A 15,248-nucleotide genomic window follows, 5' to 3' on the forward strand; every position below is an offset into this window, starting at 1 on the left:
TGTTTGTAGAGTTTTCCTATTATAGTTGGTTAGTCTGTTAGCGTAAAGTTGCTTTTGTTTGTTGAAACTGGGAGTTTGAATCATGGTTTTGCTTTGCTTGATTCTGAACATGGCAGTGTGAGTATGAAGCGACGTATTTGAGGTGTTATTAGTTTCTGTTTGAATAGGCTCTCATGAGAAGGATGTTGGAGTCTTCTGTTAATTATTCAATTAGCTTGAGTATGCTAAAGTTTGTCTTGTGTGCTTAAAGTGATTTAGCATTTGAAGTTGTCCTCATCATTTTACTGTTAGTAATGTAACACTCCTCAAATTTATAAAAGTTTCAAGATAAGCTAATTATATAATTAAATTATTATTATTATTATTATTTTTCTTGCCTATAGTATGTATATATATATATATATATACACACACACTCTCTCTCTCTCTCTTAAATAATTGGATATACAATTAGGGAAATATAAATAATTTTAATATTATTAATTATTAAAAGTGAATATCATTAATTACTAGTTAAGTCAAAAAAAAGGGGGAAAACAAATAAAATAATACAACAAAACAAAAGGCTTAAAGCCTTAGAATGAGAATGACGTACTTCTCATTCAGATAGGCAAAACGGCAGAAGCCTATTTCGAATAAACAAAACAAAAAAAAAGGAGGCGGAGAACACAGAAACACAGACGCACGGATAGGAATAGAGGCAACCAGAAATTGTTCGAAAAATTCTAGGGTTCTTCATAACTCACTTATTCTTAAACTCAAGTATATAAAATTCCCTATTCTCAATTACCCTACAGTAGTAATAGATAAGAATTGAATAGTTAATTCCCTTCTTTCTCTGTATCAACAGTAAATTCCATGTTTAGGTGTGAAACTTTGAAATTAATTAAAATGCACTGGTTGTTGTAGAATCAATTGTTTGACGGGTATAAATTGGACTGGGGTCTACGTATTAGCTCAAGGAATATTGAGGTGAGTTGATATAACCCTCTACTAAAGAGGTTTAACTCATAAAAACACGCACACAAGGTGTTTGATAAATTGTATAAAAGAGTTAATATATACTTAATGGGAGTAGTAAGTACCTATTAGCTTAGAATTATTTTCTAGCTAAAGTTTATTTGATTATTTGGATATATGTGCATAAATTTCAGATTTTTATGTTATTCTTATATGCCATTTTCATGTTGAAAATTCATGAAGGATCAAGAACCTTTATAAATACTTTTGAATGTTTATTTCATTCTTATGTCATGCCTTACATTTAAGGATACCAGTATGAGTATGTATAAAAGATTTAGACTTGAAAAGTCACAAGAAGAAGTTTTTGAAAGAAAAGATTTTTTTGGGAGTATCTTTTATTTTGAGAAGGGGTCATCGTCCAGGCCTAGGGTCCTGACCAAGGTGTTGACTTCCAGAAACTACTTGTGCCAAAGTAGGGAGCACACGAGCCGAGGGTCTCGTTGCTGAGAACTTACTTAGCCATGCTAAGGTATGAGACATGAGCAATGAGAACCACGAAGCGAGTGGCACCTCGTGGATTGGGTCTATTCGATCAGGTTGGGATCGAACCAGAATTAAGTCAGAATAGTTGGAACTCCCCAAGTATAATGTGAAGTATTTTTTTTATAAGTAAGAAAAATAAAAGAATTTCTTTTAGAATATTTATGAACTGCTATTATGCAATTATTTTAGAATTATTCTTATAAGCTTTATGTTATACATGCATTTAGAACCTTTGCTCATAATGTATATGTTATTAAAGTTTCGCCCCCTGTTGTTGAGACTCACTTAGTACAATGGATGGTACTGACGTTCTCTTTTGGGAACCTACGTTGGTCTGTGGTACAATGTAGGAACCGGATTTGCAGGCGAGCAGGCTACGAGTTAGGACTTCCTTCTCTTCCAGTGCTATTGGTGAGCTCCGCTTTTGTTCGTGGAGTATTCCGTAGAGTCATCTTTATTTAGTTATTTCTTTGTTACTTAGAGAACTGGCCAGGAAATCTCATGTTCTGAGCAGTGCATCGGTTTATCAGTAGAGGCTTCATAGACATAGTCGTTGGGTTAAGATTCAGATGTTTTTGATAATAACTTAGCAGCATTTTATTGGTTACTACGAATAAAGGTTTGAAATTGGCTTATTTTAGATATTTAAATTATTTAAAAGTATTTGGTTACAGTAGTGCCTTGTGGCATATAAAGTTTGAGGTTATAATAGATTTGATAAGCAGAGATGGTCCGCTCGGTCATGTTTAGTGATCGAGTGCCGGTCTGGGCTTGTTCAGAAAATGGGTCGTGACAAACTTGGTATCAGAGCCTCAGGTTTATGGAGTTCTAGGGGTCTATGAAGCCGTGTTAGTAGAGTCTTGTTTATGTGTATGAAGCGCGCCATACTTATAAACAGGAGGCTACAAGCATTTAAGAAAAGTCTCTCTTTTTTCATACTTTAGATCGTGCAATAAAGTCTACCTCTAAGAAATTATCTAATTTATTCGTTTCTCCAAAACTCACAAAAATGGCTCGTACTCGCAACTCTGACACCGATACTCAGGATGTTGCTCAAGAAACTATCGCTACTGTTGTGGCTCAAAGTAGAACTAAGAAGGCTTCGACTCAGAAAAGGAGGGGAAAATCCACAAAGGGAGTCCAAGTACCCCGGGTTGAACGAGAAAAAGGGGTGGAGCATGATGATCCAGTACCTCGGGATCCAGTACCGCCCCAACAACAGCTCTGGCTCAGGAAACTATATCTCCCGAGGTGGGTCAGATGTTTAATGCTGTCAATAGTACTATGGAGATGTTTAAAGCCTTTATGGCCAACCAGAACGAGAGAAGAGATGAGATTCTACCTCAATCAAATAGACAGAGCAATTCTGAGTCCTCAAGAGTGAATGAATTTTTGAAGTTGAGTCCTCCAGTGTTCCATGGTTCTATAGTTGATGAAGATCCGATGTTGTGGCTGGAGGGTGTCAAGAAAGCCCTCTGAGTGATGAAAGCATTTGATGATGAAGCTGTGGAGCTAGCTGCTTACCAGCTTAGAGATGTGGTCGGTGCTTGGTTTGAGATGTGGGAAAAGGAAAGAGATGAAGATGATGGTCCGCCTACTTGGGAAGAATTTGAAGAGGCCTTCATGGCTAACTTTATCCCAGAAGAGGATAGGGAAGCTAAGGCTACAGAGTTCAAACAGCTCAAGCAAGGGAATAAAAGTGTGCAAGAGTACTACATGGAATTCATAAGGTTAACTAAGCATGCTCCTCACATGGTTAAGACTGAAAAAGCAAAGATTCGCAGGTTTGTTGGTGGTTTAGCTTATTACATTAAGGATACGACATAAGCTGCAGCAGTAGGGATGGAAGCCTTCTCCTTTGTTGTGGGATTTGCCAAGCACTTAGAGAAAGACAGACAACTAAGGAGAGAAGAAAAAAAGCATAACAAGAAAGCCCGGACAACGGGCAGGTTTAATGGTACATCTAGCTGAGGTGGAAGGGATTCCTCTAATAAGGATTCATTAGCACCAACTCAGTTCAGTCATCAGTCAGGTGATGGGTCTTCTTCCAGACGTACTCAGAGTTATGGAAATCAGTCTTACCAGAATCAGAATTTAGGACATCATCCTACATAGCCAGAGTCATGCTGAGCAACATTCACACTAGCAAAGTCTTTGTGGAACATGTAAGTGGCAACATTCAGGTCAGTGCAAGCTTGGGTTTCATGGTTGCTACCATTGTGGAGACATTGGTCATATAAAGGCCAACTGCCCAAAGTTGCGACATAATTTTAGTGATGGATCAACTCGTCCTTCTAGTTCCTCAGCTACTGCAGTTGCACCCCCCAGGCTCGTGGTTCTCATAATTAGACCAGGCATGGAGCAGGTAGAGGTGTAGACCGAGTTACTCAGGGAGGGGGACAATCCCGTTTGTTTTCTACACTTGATCTTCAGAGTGCAGAAGCATCTGCAGAAGTTATTACAGGTATACTTTTAGTCTGCTCACATAATTCTTATGCCATAATGGATCCAGGTTCAACGTTTTCATATGTGACTCCATACTTTGCAATTAACCTCGGACTAGAACCTGAACAACTTAGTGAGCCATTCCTAGTATCTACTCCAGTTGGTAAGGAAGTGAAAGTCACCAGAGTCTATAGAGGTTATATAGTTTCAGTCCGAGGTCGCAACACCAAAGCCAATCTCATAGAGTTAGAAATGGTGGATTTTGATGTGATCATGGGTATGGATTGGTTGTCTTCCTGCTATGCCATGTTAGATTGTCATGCCAAGATAGTCAGGTTCCAATTTCCAAATGAAGAGGTCTTAGAGTGGAACGGTAGTTAAGCATCGCTTGTAGGTAAGTTTATTTCTTATCTTAAGGTACAACGAATGATCGGTAAGGGGTGTCTCGCCTATTTGGCTCACATTATTAATCCAGAATCAGAACCACCAGCTCTTCAGCCAGTGCCAGTTGTTCGAGAATTTCCAGAAGTTTTCGCAAATGATCTTCCCCGACTTCCTCCCGAAAGAATCATAGACTTCAGCATTGATCTTATGCCAGGCACTCAGCCCATATCCATACCTCCTTATAGGATGGCTCTAACAGAACTTAATGAGTTGATAGAACAGTTGAAAGACCTTCTTGACAAGGGCTTTATCAGGCTGAATGTTTCACCGTGGGGTGCCCCGGTCCTATTTGTCAAGAAGAAAGATGGGTCTCTCAGAATGTGTGTCGACTATTGGTAGTTGAATAAAGTTACCATTAAGAACAAATACCCACTGCCAAGAATTGATAATTTATTTGATCAACTTCAGGGTGCAAAGTACTTTTCAAAAATAGACTTGAGGTCGGGGTACCATCAATTGAGAATCAGAGAAGAAGATATATCTAAAACAACCTTTAGGTCGCTACGGGCACTATGAGTTTCTAGTAATGTCCTTCGGGTTGACAAATGCTCCAGCTGCATTTATGGACCTCATGAACAGAGTTATCAAGCCATTCCTAGATACCTTTATTATCGTGTTTATAGACGATATTTTGGTATACTTTAAGAGCAAGGATGAACATGCAGAACACCTTAGAATAGCCTTGCAGACCTTGAAGGAGAATGAGCTTTATGCCAAGTTTTCAAAATGTGAGTCCTGGTTGCAGTCAGTAGCATTCTTAGGCCACATGGTATCTAGTGAAGGAATAAAAGTAGACCCTCAAAAGACAGAAGCAGTCAAGAACTGGCCTAGGCCGACAACGCCAACCGAAATTAGGAGTTTCTTGGGGTTAGCTGGCTACTATAGAAGGTTTGTAGAGGGGTTTTCCTCACTTGCATCTCCATTAACTAAGTTGACTCAGAAAGTAGTTAAGTTCCAATGGTCAGATGCTTGTGAGTAGAGTTTTCAAGAGTTAAAGAAGAGGTTGACCACTGCACTTGTGTTAACCTTACCGACAGGTTCGGGTGGGTTCACAGTGTATTGTGATGCCTCCAGAGTGGGCCTTAGTTGTGTTCTTATGCAAAATGGAAAAGTTATTGCTTATGCTTCAAGGCAGTTAAAGAATCATGAAAAGAACTACCCCACACATGACTTGGAGCTTGCAGCAGTGGTGTTTGCATTAAAAATATGGCGACACTACCTTTATGGCGAGCATTCTGAAGTGTTTACAGATCATAAAAGTCTCCAGTACATTTTCAAGCAAAAAGAACTAAATTTGAGACAGAGTAGGTGGCTCGAGCTATTGAAAGATTATGACATCAATATCCTTTATCACCCGGGCAAAGCTAATGTGGTAGCAGATGCACTTAGTAGGAAGTCAATGGGTGTCTTGTCCCATCTTGCAGTACAAAGGCGATCTTTGGGTCAAGAAATTCAAAAACTAGCAAATGATGGAATTAGATTGGATGAGACCGAAGAAGGAGATATAACTGCTTATACCTTAGCACAATCCTCCCTTGTTGCGTATGTTAAGGCTAAGCAAGACGAAGATCCGTACTTAGTGAAATTAAAAGAAGGAGTCAGAAGCAAAGAAATCACTGCTTTCACTCTAGGAAATGACGGAGTTTTGAAGTTGAATGATCGGTTATGTGTGCCTGATGTAGATGGTCTTAGGAAGGCCATAATGAAGGAAGCTCACAGTTCGACGTACTCTATCCACCCAGGTGCTACCAAAATGTATCTAGATTTGAAAGAGTTGTATTGGTGGAAAGGCATGAAGAAACAAGTAGCAGATCATGTGGATAAGTGTTTAAATTGCCAGCAAGTCAAAGCCGAGCATTAGAGGCCTAGTGGCCTAGCTCAAGATATAGAGATACCACAGTGGAAGTGGGAGATGATTAATATAGATTTTGTAGTAGGTCTACCTTGCACATACCGTAAACATAATTCAATTTGGGTTATTGTAGATCGATTGACAAAGTTCGCACATTTCCTACCAGTAAAGACGATAAACTCCACATAGCAGTATGCGCAGTTGTACATCAAAGAAATAGTCCGATTGCATGGTGCTCCACTTTCAATCATATCTGATAGAGGCCCTCAGTTCACGGCGCATTTTTGGCAGGCATTTCAGAAAAAATTAGGTACTAAGGTCAATTTAAGCACCGCTTTTCATCCACAGACCGATGGCCAGGTAGAAAGGACCATTCAGACTCTCGAAGATATGTTGCGTGCGTATGTTATAGATTTTGGAGGTAATTGGGATGATCACTTGCCACTTATAGAATTTGCTTACAATAACATCTATCAGGCCAGCATTGGTATGGCTCCTTATGAAGCGTTATATGGGCGGAGATGTAGGTCTCCAGTGGGTTGGTTTGAACCAGCAAAGGTGTCGTTGATTGGTCCAGAGTTTGTTTGTGAGGCCTTAGAGAAGGTTCAGCTAATTAAAGAAAGACTTAAAGCGGCTCAGAGTCGTCAAAAGTCTTATTCTGACAAGAGGCATCGTGAGTTAGAGTTCATGGTTGGTGATAAGGTGTTTTTGAAAGTTTCACCAATGAAAGGAGTTATGAGGTTTGGTAAGAAAGGGAAACTTAGCCCTAGATTTATCGGACCTTATAAAATTCTAGAAAAGAAAGGAAACGTGGCTTATAAGCTAGCGCTACCCGTTGAGTTGTCCTTTGTTCATCCTGTCTTTCATGTGTCTATGCCTAGAAAGTACATCCATGATAAGTCGCATATAATATCTGCCGATACCATAGAAATTAAGGAAGGCCTGATTTATGTAGATGTACCTATAGAAATTCTCGATAGACAAGTAAGAAAGTTGAGAACAAAAGATATAGCATCGGTAAAAGTTTTGTGGAGAAATCATGATTCAAAAGAAGCTACGTGGGAGGTCAAGGAAGATATGAGGAAGAAGTATCCTTATTTATTTGAGTAACAAGGTATGTGAACCTAGGTTTGGCTTGACACTTATATTTCATGTATTAAATACAAGTTAGCAAGTGTTTATGTCCTTCCTAGATTATATTTAGTTGTTGTAGTGATTTAGTTTACGCCAGAGTATATTTAATTCATTAAAGTGATTTACTTTTGCTAAAGTGTTGTGCTTTAGATAATTGTTGGTTATTGTGGTACCTCCTTGCCGGAGTGTGAGTAATTAATTTATGAGCTATGTATGGTGCCTATGAATGGCCTGTTATGGTATATTTGGTTGTTGTTGGTGTAGTTGTGGTATTTGTGACAGGGATATTTTTTTGGATAATCCAATTTACAAGGGAAACTCTGCTGAAATTTTTGAAAATTTAGGGAGTTAGCCAAAATGTTGAGTCCCTTGGAAAAGTCAGTAGTGCTAAGAAAACGTAAGAGGTTCAAGGACCTAAGAAATGATTGTTAGCTTAAGAATAAGGCCCTAGCAACATTCGAGGACGAATGTTTTTAAGGAGGGGAGATTGTAACACTCCTCAAATTTATAAAAGTTTCAAGATACGCTAATTATAGAATTAAATTATTATTATTTTTCTTGCCTATAGTGAATATATATATATATACACACACACTCTCTCTTAAATAATTGGATATACAATTAGGAAAATATTAATAATTTTAATATTATTAATTATTAAAAGTGAGTATCATTAATGACTAGTTAAGTCAAAAAAAGGGGGGGGGGACAAATAAAATAATACAACAAAACAAAACAAAAGGCTTAAAGCCTTAGAATGAGAATGACGTACTTCTCATTCGGATAGGCAAAACGACAGAAGCCTATTTCGAACAAACAAAACAAAGAAAAAAAAAGAGGCGGAGAACACAGAAACACAGACGCACGGATAGGAACAGAGGTAGCCAGAAATTGCTCGAAAAATTCTAGGGTTCTTCATAACTCACTTATTCTTGAATTAAGGTATATAAAATTCTCTATTCTCAATTACCCTACAGTAGTAATAGATAAGAATTGAATAGTTAATTCCCTTCTTTCTCTGTATCAACAGTAAATCCCATGTTTAAGTGTGAAACTTTGAAATTAATTAAAATGCACTAGTTGTTGTAGAATCAATTGTTTGACAGGTATAAATCGGACAGGGGTCTACGTATTGGCTCAAGGAGTATTGAGGTGAGTTGATATAACTCTCTACTAAAATGGTTTAACTCACAAAAAAACACGCACACAAGGTGTTTGATGAATTGCATAAAAGAGTTAATATATACGTAATGGGAGTAGTAAGTACCTATTAGCTTAGAATTATTTTCTAGCTAAAGTTTAGATGATTATTTGGATATATGTGCATAAATTTCAGATTTTTATGTTATTCTTATATGTCATTTTCATGTTGAAAATTCATGAAGGATCAAGAACCTTTATAAATACTTTTGAATGTTTATTTCATTCTTATGTCATGCTTTACATTTAAGGATACCAGTATGAGTATGTATAAATGATTTAGACTTGAAAAGTCACAAGAAGAAGTTTTAGAAAGAAAAGATTTTTTTGGAGTACCTTTTATTCTGAGAAGGGGTCATCGTCCAGGCCTAGGGTCCTGACCAAGACGTTGACTTCCTGAAACTACTTGTGCCAAAGTAGGGAGCACACGAGCTGAGGGTCTCGTTGCTGAGAACTTACTTAGTCATGCTAAGGTATGAGACATGAGCGCTGAGAACCATGAAGCGAGTGACACCTTGTGGATTGGGCCTATTCGATCAGGTTGGGATCGAACCTGTGCTGATCACACGGTGACTGAGACAGAATTAAGTCAGGATAGTTGGAACTCCCAAAGTATAAAATGAAGTATTTTTTTTATAAGTAAGAAAAAGAAAAGAATTTCTTTTAGAATATTCATGAACTGCTATTATGCAATTATTTTAGAATTATTCTTATAAGCTTTATGTTTTACATGCATTTAGAAACTTTGCTCATAATGTATATGTTATTAAAGTTTCGCCCCTGTTGTTGAGACTCACTGAGTACAATGGATGGTACTGACGTTCTCTTTTGGGAACCTACGTTGGTCTGTGGTACAACGTAGTAACCGGATTTGCAGGCGAGCAGGCTACGAGTTACGACTTCCTTCTCTTCCAGTGCTATTGGTGAGCTCCACTTTTGTTCGTGGAATATTCCTTAGAGTCATCTTTATTTAGTTATTTCTTTGTTACTTAGAGAACTGGCCAGGAAATCTCATGTCCTGAGCAGTGCGTCAGTTTATCAGTAGAGGCTTCATAGACATAGTCGTTGGGTTACGATTCAAATGTTTTTGATAATAACTTAGCAGCATTTTATTGGTTACTACGAATAAAATTTTGAAATTGACTTATTTTAGATATTTAAATTATTTAAAAGTATTACAGTAGTGCCTTGTGGCATATAAGTTTGAGGTTATAATAGATTTGATAAGTAGAGATGGTCCGCTCGATCATGTTTAGTGATCGAGTGCCGGTCCCGACTTGTTCAGAAAATGGATCGTGACAAGTAACCTGTTAAGGTTCTAGTGTTTGAGGATCTGTTGCTAAGATCGTTGAATCAGACCCTTATCCATTTAAGTTTGGAAACAAATTTCTTGTTAATTGTTTGGGGTTTAAACATTTTGCTCCAAGTTCGTTCAAATGCAAGACCCTCACTTCATAATGAGCTTCTGAAATAAAGAAAACACTTAAGGTCATTCCCTCACTTTCCATATTCACATTATATCTTTCTGTTGCAACTTTTGAGTCATATGCATTTTGTTTACTATTTTTGCTTGATAATGTGTTATGCCAATTCATTGCTTTTTGTATGTTAATTGTATGAGAGAACTATTGGAGAATGATAAAAATTGGAAGTTTTGTTTTTCCTTGGTTTCAATGGCTGCCGTGATTTTGTTTGGTGGTGTTTGATGTATCTTTGGTTATGGCTTGGTGAAATTAGCGTAAAAGTACTTAAAGTTAATCTTTGGTATCTTATGGATTGAAAGCAAGTGAACTTTTCTGTATAGCAGCCATAATTTGATAAATTGGAGATTATTTTGAGTTTGGCAATTTACAATCAGTGGGCTCAAATAACTTGAATCATGCTTGGCCCATTTCACAAACCGATTTGTCCAGATGCATAGGTAGTAGTAATGGATATATATGACACTTGCTGCTATTCCATTGGAGAACTTGTGATTTTATTTTATTCTTTGTTTGTTCCATGGGGAATTCAGCTTCTTTCCCCTTCAGGCTGTGATATTATTTTAGTGCTTCTTTGATTTACTGTTATGTTCCTTTCTTGTGCAGAAAATTACTATTTTTTGACTATACCGTATTGTTGAAAAGGATATTACATGTAGCGCCAAGTTTTGCTTTATTTGATCGAATTTAGAAGCTACTTGGACAATATGATCTAAAATTTCATTGGAGCCATGTTTGCTAGATATATTTCTTTTTGAGCCATGTTAACGTCTGAACCTTAGTATTCTCAAGGAAACAGAACTTGAGTTTCTCACGGTATTCAAAGGAGTTGAACAGTACATCACACAATCCTTGGAAATGAAGGATTTTTCTTTTCCATTTGATATCCTTCATTTTTCATTTGATATTCTTCTTTTCAAATCTCAAATTCTGTTTCATGGGTTTTTTTTTGCAATTATCTCGTAGGTACATTTGCATGGCTTCACAATAACCTTAGAGCTTAGGAAATGATAACTCATGAACATCCGTAGTTTGTTTTAGTTGAGTAAAGCCTTTTCTTAGAATAATTTGAGGTGTGCCATACGTAAAACTTATAGTGCATGGCCCTCATTTAATTAATCTTGTTTATCCTTAGAAATCGAGGCGTGTCGTTCAGCGAATTTTCATGGCCCTCGCAAAATTACAAATGCGTAGTTGCTTTAGGCGCGTTATTTTAATAACTTACCTTCCTAAACTCGGGTGCGCATTTATGTGACCCAAATCCAAATCTCAATGTTAAACAAAATGTGTTGCGGACTGCGGGTGCATTTATGTGACGTGGTTCAAGACATATTATAAATGACGTTGCAGTCTTCCTTAAAAAAAATGAATAAAAGAGGCTATAAAGTTCAAAATTGCACCATATGCTAAAACATGTACTAAAATCAGATACTAGGTTAGTTGTAACAGTTGAGCGACCGTGCTAGAACCACGGAACCCGGGAATGCCTAACACCTTCTCCCGGGTTAACAGAATTCCTTACCCGGATTTTTGGTTCGCGGACTATATAACAGAGTCAATCATTTCCTCGATTCGGGATTTAAACCGGTGACTTGGGACATCATAAATTATCCCAAGTGGTGACTCTGAACTTAAATTAATAAATAAATCCCGTTTCGATTGTCACTTTAAGTTGGAAAAAAAATTCCCTTATATACCCCTTTACGGGAGTGTAGGTAAAGAGGAGGTGTGACAGTTGAGAAGGGTTGTGACGCGTATCTAGCTTATGTGAGAGATGTCAGTATTGATACCCCTAGAGTTGAGTCAGTTCTAGTAGTGAGGGATTTTCCAGATGTATTTTCGGCTAATCTTCCATGCATACTGCCCGACAGGAATATTGATTTTGGTATTGATTTGTTGCAGGGTATTCAATTCATCTCTATTCCTCCATATCATATGGATCCTCCTGAGTTGAAGGAGTTGAAGGAACAGTTACAAGAATTGCTTGATAAGGGCTTCATTCGACCCAGTGTGTCACTTTTGGGTGCCCCAGTCTTACTTGTGAAGAAGAAGGATGGTTCTATACGTATGTACATTGATTATCGCCAGTTGAACAGAGTTACAGTGAAGAACAGGTATCTATTACTTCGTATTGATGACCTATTTGATCAGTTACAGGGTGCCAGGGTGTTTTCCAAGATTGACTTGCGTCCAGGCTACCATCAGTTGAAGATCCGGGAGCCAGATATTCCACAGACTGCTTTCAGGACTCAGTATGGTCACTACGAGTTCCTTGTGATGTCATTTGGGCTGACCAACGCCCCAGCAACATTCATGCACTTGATGCACAATATGTTCCGACCCTATCTTGACTCTTTCATCATCGTATTCATTGATGACATTCTGGTGTATTCCCGGACTCGGGAGGATCATGAGCAACACCTCAGGACTGTGCTCGAGACTTGAGAGAAAAGAAGCTATATGCAAAATTTTCGAAGTGTGAGTTTTGGCTAGACTCAGTGGCATTCTTGGGTCATGTAGTATCGAGTGATGGGATCAAAATGGATCCAAAGAAGGTTGAAGCAGTGCATAGTTGGCCCAGACCGTCCTCAGCTACGGAGATTTGAATTTTTCTTGGGTTGGCAGTATTACCGTCGATTTGTAGAGGGTTTCTAGTCTATTGCAGCACCTATGACCAGGCTGACCCAAAAGGGTGCTCCGTTCAGGTGGATGGAGGAGTGTGAAGAGAGCTTTCAAAAGCTCAAGATAGTTTTAACTATAGCCCCAATATTGGTATTACCTTCAGGTTCAGGATTTTATACTGTATATTGTGATACGTCGTGGATTGGTCTTGGCACGGTGTTGATGCAGGACCGTAGGGTGATTGCCTACGCGTCCAGACAGCTGAAGGTGCATGAAAAGAACTATCCCGTTCACGACCTTGAGTTAGCAGCGATTGTTCATGCCTTGAAGATTTGTCGGCACTATTTGTACGGTATCCCTTGTGAGATCTACACTGATCACCGGAGTTGCAGCATCTATTCAAACAAACGGATCTTAACTTACGTCAGCGGAGGTGGTTAGAGCTGCTTAAGGATTATGATATCACCATTTTGTACCATCCTGGGAAAGCCAATGTGGTGGCCGATGCCTTGAGTTGCAGAGCTGAGAGTTTGGGGAGCTTAGTATATCTACCAGTAGTAGAGAGGCCGATGGCATTGGATGTTCAGGCCTTGACCAACCAATTTGTTAGATTGGATATTTTTAGCCGAGTCGAGGGTTGGTTTGTGTGGTCTCTCAATCTTCTCTTTATGATTGTATCAGGGAACGTCAGTATGATGACCCCTTTATGCTTGTCCTTAAGGATACGATTCAGCATGGTGATGCTAAGGAGGTCACTATTAGAGATGATGGTGCATTGACGATGCAGGACAGGCTATGTATGCCCAATGTAGATGGTTTACGTGAGTTGATTCTTTAAGAGGCTCACAGTTCGCAGTACTCCATTCATCCTGGTGTTGCGAAGATGTATCAGGACTTGAGGTAGCATTATTAGTGGAGGAGAATTAAGAAAGACAAAGTGGAATATGTAGCTCGGTGTCTAAATTGCCAACAAGTGAAGTATGAGCATCAGTAGCCAGGTGGATTGCTTCAGAAGTTAGAGATTCCGAAGTAGAAATGGGAGTGGATCACTATGGATTTTGTTGTTGGGCTTCCATGGACTCAGAGGTAGTTTGATGCAGTTTGGGTGATTGTGGATAGGCTAACCAAGTCAGCTCATTTCATTCTTGTGGTGACTACTTATTCTTTCGAGCAGCTGGCTCGAGTTTATATTCGCGAGATTGTCAGGCTTCATGGCGTGCCAGTATCTATCATCTTTGACCATGGTACGCAATTTACATCACGTTTCTGGAGGGCCTTACAGAATGAGTTAGGTACTCGGGTTGAGTTGAGCATAGCATTTCACCCTCAAACGGACGGAAAGTCTGAGCGCACTATTCAGATACTGGAGGATATGCTCCGTGCATGTGTGATGGAGTTTGGGGTTCTTGGGATCAGTTCTTGCCACTTGCAGAGTTTGCATACAACAACAGTTATTAGTTGAGCATTCAAATGGCACCGTATAAGGCTCTGTATGGTAGGCGATGTTGCTCTCTAGTGGGTTGGTTTGAGCCAGGCGAGGCTGGCTTTGTATGGTAGGCAATGTCTCTCTCTAGTGGGTTGGTTTGAGATGGGCGAGGCTAGGCTTTTGGGTACAGGCTTGATTCAGGACATTTTGGAAAAGGTTAAGGTGATTCAGGATCGACTTTGCATAGCCCAGTACAGACAGAAGAGTTATGTGGATTGGAAGGTTCGGGATGTTGCATTCATGGTTGGAGAGCGGGCCCTACTCCGGGTGTCACCTATGAATGGTGTTATGAGGTTCGGGAAGAATGGAAAGCTGAGCTCAAGTTTTATTGGTCTATTCAAGGTGTTGAGGAGTCCATCCGGTCTTTCATGCTTCTATGCTCCGGAAGTATCACGGCGATCCGTCTCATGTGTTGGATTTCAGCTCGGTCTAGTTGGACAAGGATTTGTCTTATGTTGAGGAGCCGGTGGCTATTTTGGACAGGTAGGTTCGAAAGCTGAGGTCAAAAAACATTGTTTTCGAGAAGGTTCAGTGGAGGGGTCATCCAGTCGAGGAGGCGACTTGGGAGACCGAGCATGATATGTGCAACTGCTATCCTCATCTTTTTACCAGTTCAGGTATGTCTCTATACTCGTTCGAGGATAAACGATTGTTTTAAGAGGGGGATAATGTAACGACCCGGCCGGTTGTTTTGAGATTAGTAGCCCCGATCCCCTATTTACTGCTTTCCCCGTATCTTTTTTTGCTTATGTGACTTGCTGGGAGGTTCTGTTTTTGATTTCGGAGTGTGTTAGGACACTTAGTCCCTAAAATGGAAGCTTAAGTTCTAGGATTTTGACTGTAGTCAGAACTGTGTGAAGATGACTCCAGAATGGAGTTTCGTCGGCTTTGTTGGGTGATTTTGGACTTAGGAGCATGTTCGGAATGTGTTTTGGAGGTCTCTAGCTGAATAGCTTGAAATGGCGAAAGTTAAATTTTTGGGAAGTTTGACCGGAAGTGGACTTTTTTATATCGGGGTCGGATTCCGATTCTGGAAGTTGGAATAGGTCCATAATGTCAATAATGACTTGTGTGCGAA

General features: G+C 39.2%; 2 protein-coding genes across 2 annotated transcripts; both read left to right on the plus strand.

Moving 5' to 3' along the window:
• The first annotated feature begins 2,988 nt into the window (after positions 1 to 2,988).
• On the plus strand, positions 2,989 to 4,734 carry LOC138879139 (uncharacterized). Its single transcript, XM_070158726.1, has 4 exons — positions 2,989 to 3,094; positions 3,690 to 3,871; positions 3,940 to 4,324; positions 4,427 to 4,734. The coding sequence occupies exons 1-4, from the start codon at positions 2,989 to 2,991 to the stop codon at positions 4,732 to 4,734; spliced, it is 981 nt and encodes a 326-aa protein (XP_070014827.1).
• Positions 4,735 to 6,637: 1,903 nt separating this feature from the next.
• LOC138879140 (uncharacterized) lies at positions 6,638 to 13,522 on the plus strand. Its single transcript, XM_070158728.1, has 3 exons — positions 6,638 to 6,949; positions 11,965 to 12,176; positions 13,366 to 13,522. Exons 1-3 carry the CDS (start codon positions 6,638 to 6,640, stop codon positions 13,520 to 13,522), a joined length of 681 nt encoding a protein of 226 aa, XP_070014829.1.
• Positions 13,523 to 15,248: the final 1,726 nt, after the last annotated feature.

Source organism: Nicotiana sylvestris, chromosome 10 (genome assembly GCF_000393655.2).
Source record: "Nicotiana sylvestris chromosome 10, ASM39365v2, whole genome shotgun sequence".
Lineage (NCBI taxonomy): Eukaryota > Viridiplantae > Streptophyta > Magnoliopsida > Solanales > Solanaceae > Nicotiana > Nicotiana sylvestris.

Bases quoted from the DNA above. Each gene is read 5' to 3' on its own strand.
- LOC138879140 (XM_070158728.1), top strand. From the start codon at position 6,638: ATGTTGCGTGCGTATGTTATAGATTTTGGAGGTAATTGGGATGATCAC. The intron at 6,950-11,964 runs GTGTTTTTGAAA...GATTTGTTGCAG, and splicing joins AGTTCATGGTTGGTGATAAG to GGTATTCAATTCATCTCTAT. The intron at 12,177-13,365 runs GTATCTATTACT...TGATTGTATCAG, and splicing joins AGAGTTACAGTGAAGAACAG to GGAACGTCAGTATGATGACC.
- LOC138879139 (XM_070158726.1), top strand. From the start codon at position 2,989: ATGAAAGCATTTGATGATGAAGCTGTGGAGCTAGCTGCTTACCAGCTT. The intron at 3,095-3,689 runs GTCCGCCTACTT...GGCAACATTCAG, and splicing joins GGAAAGAGATGAAGATGATG to GTCAGTGCAAGCTTGGGTTT. The intron at 3,872-3,939 runs GTAGAGGTGTAG...CTTGATCTTCAG, and splicing joins TTAGACCAGGCATGGAGCAG to AGTGCAGAAGCATCTGCAGA.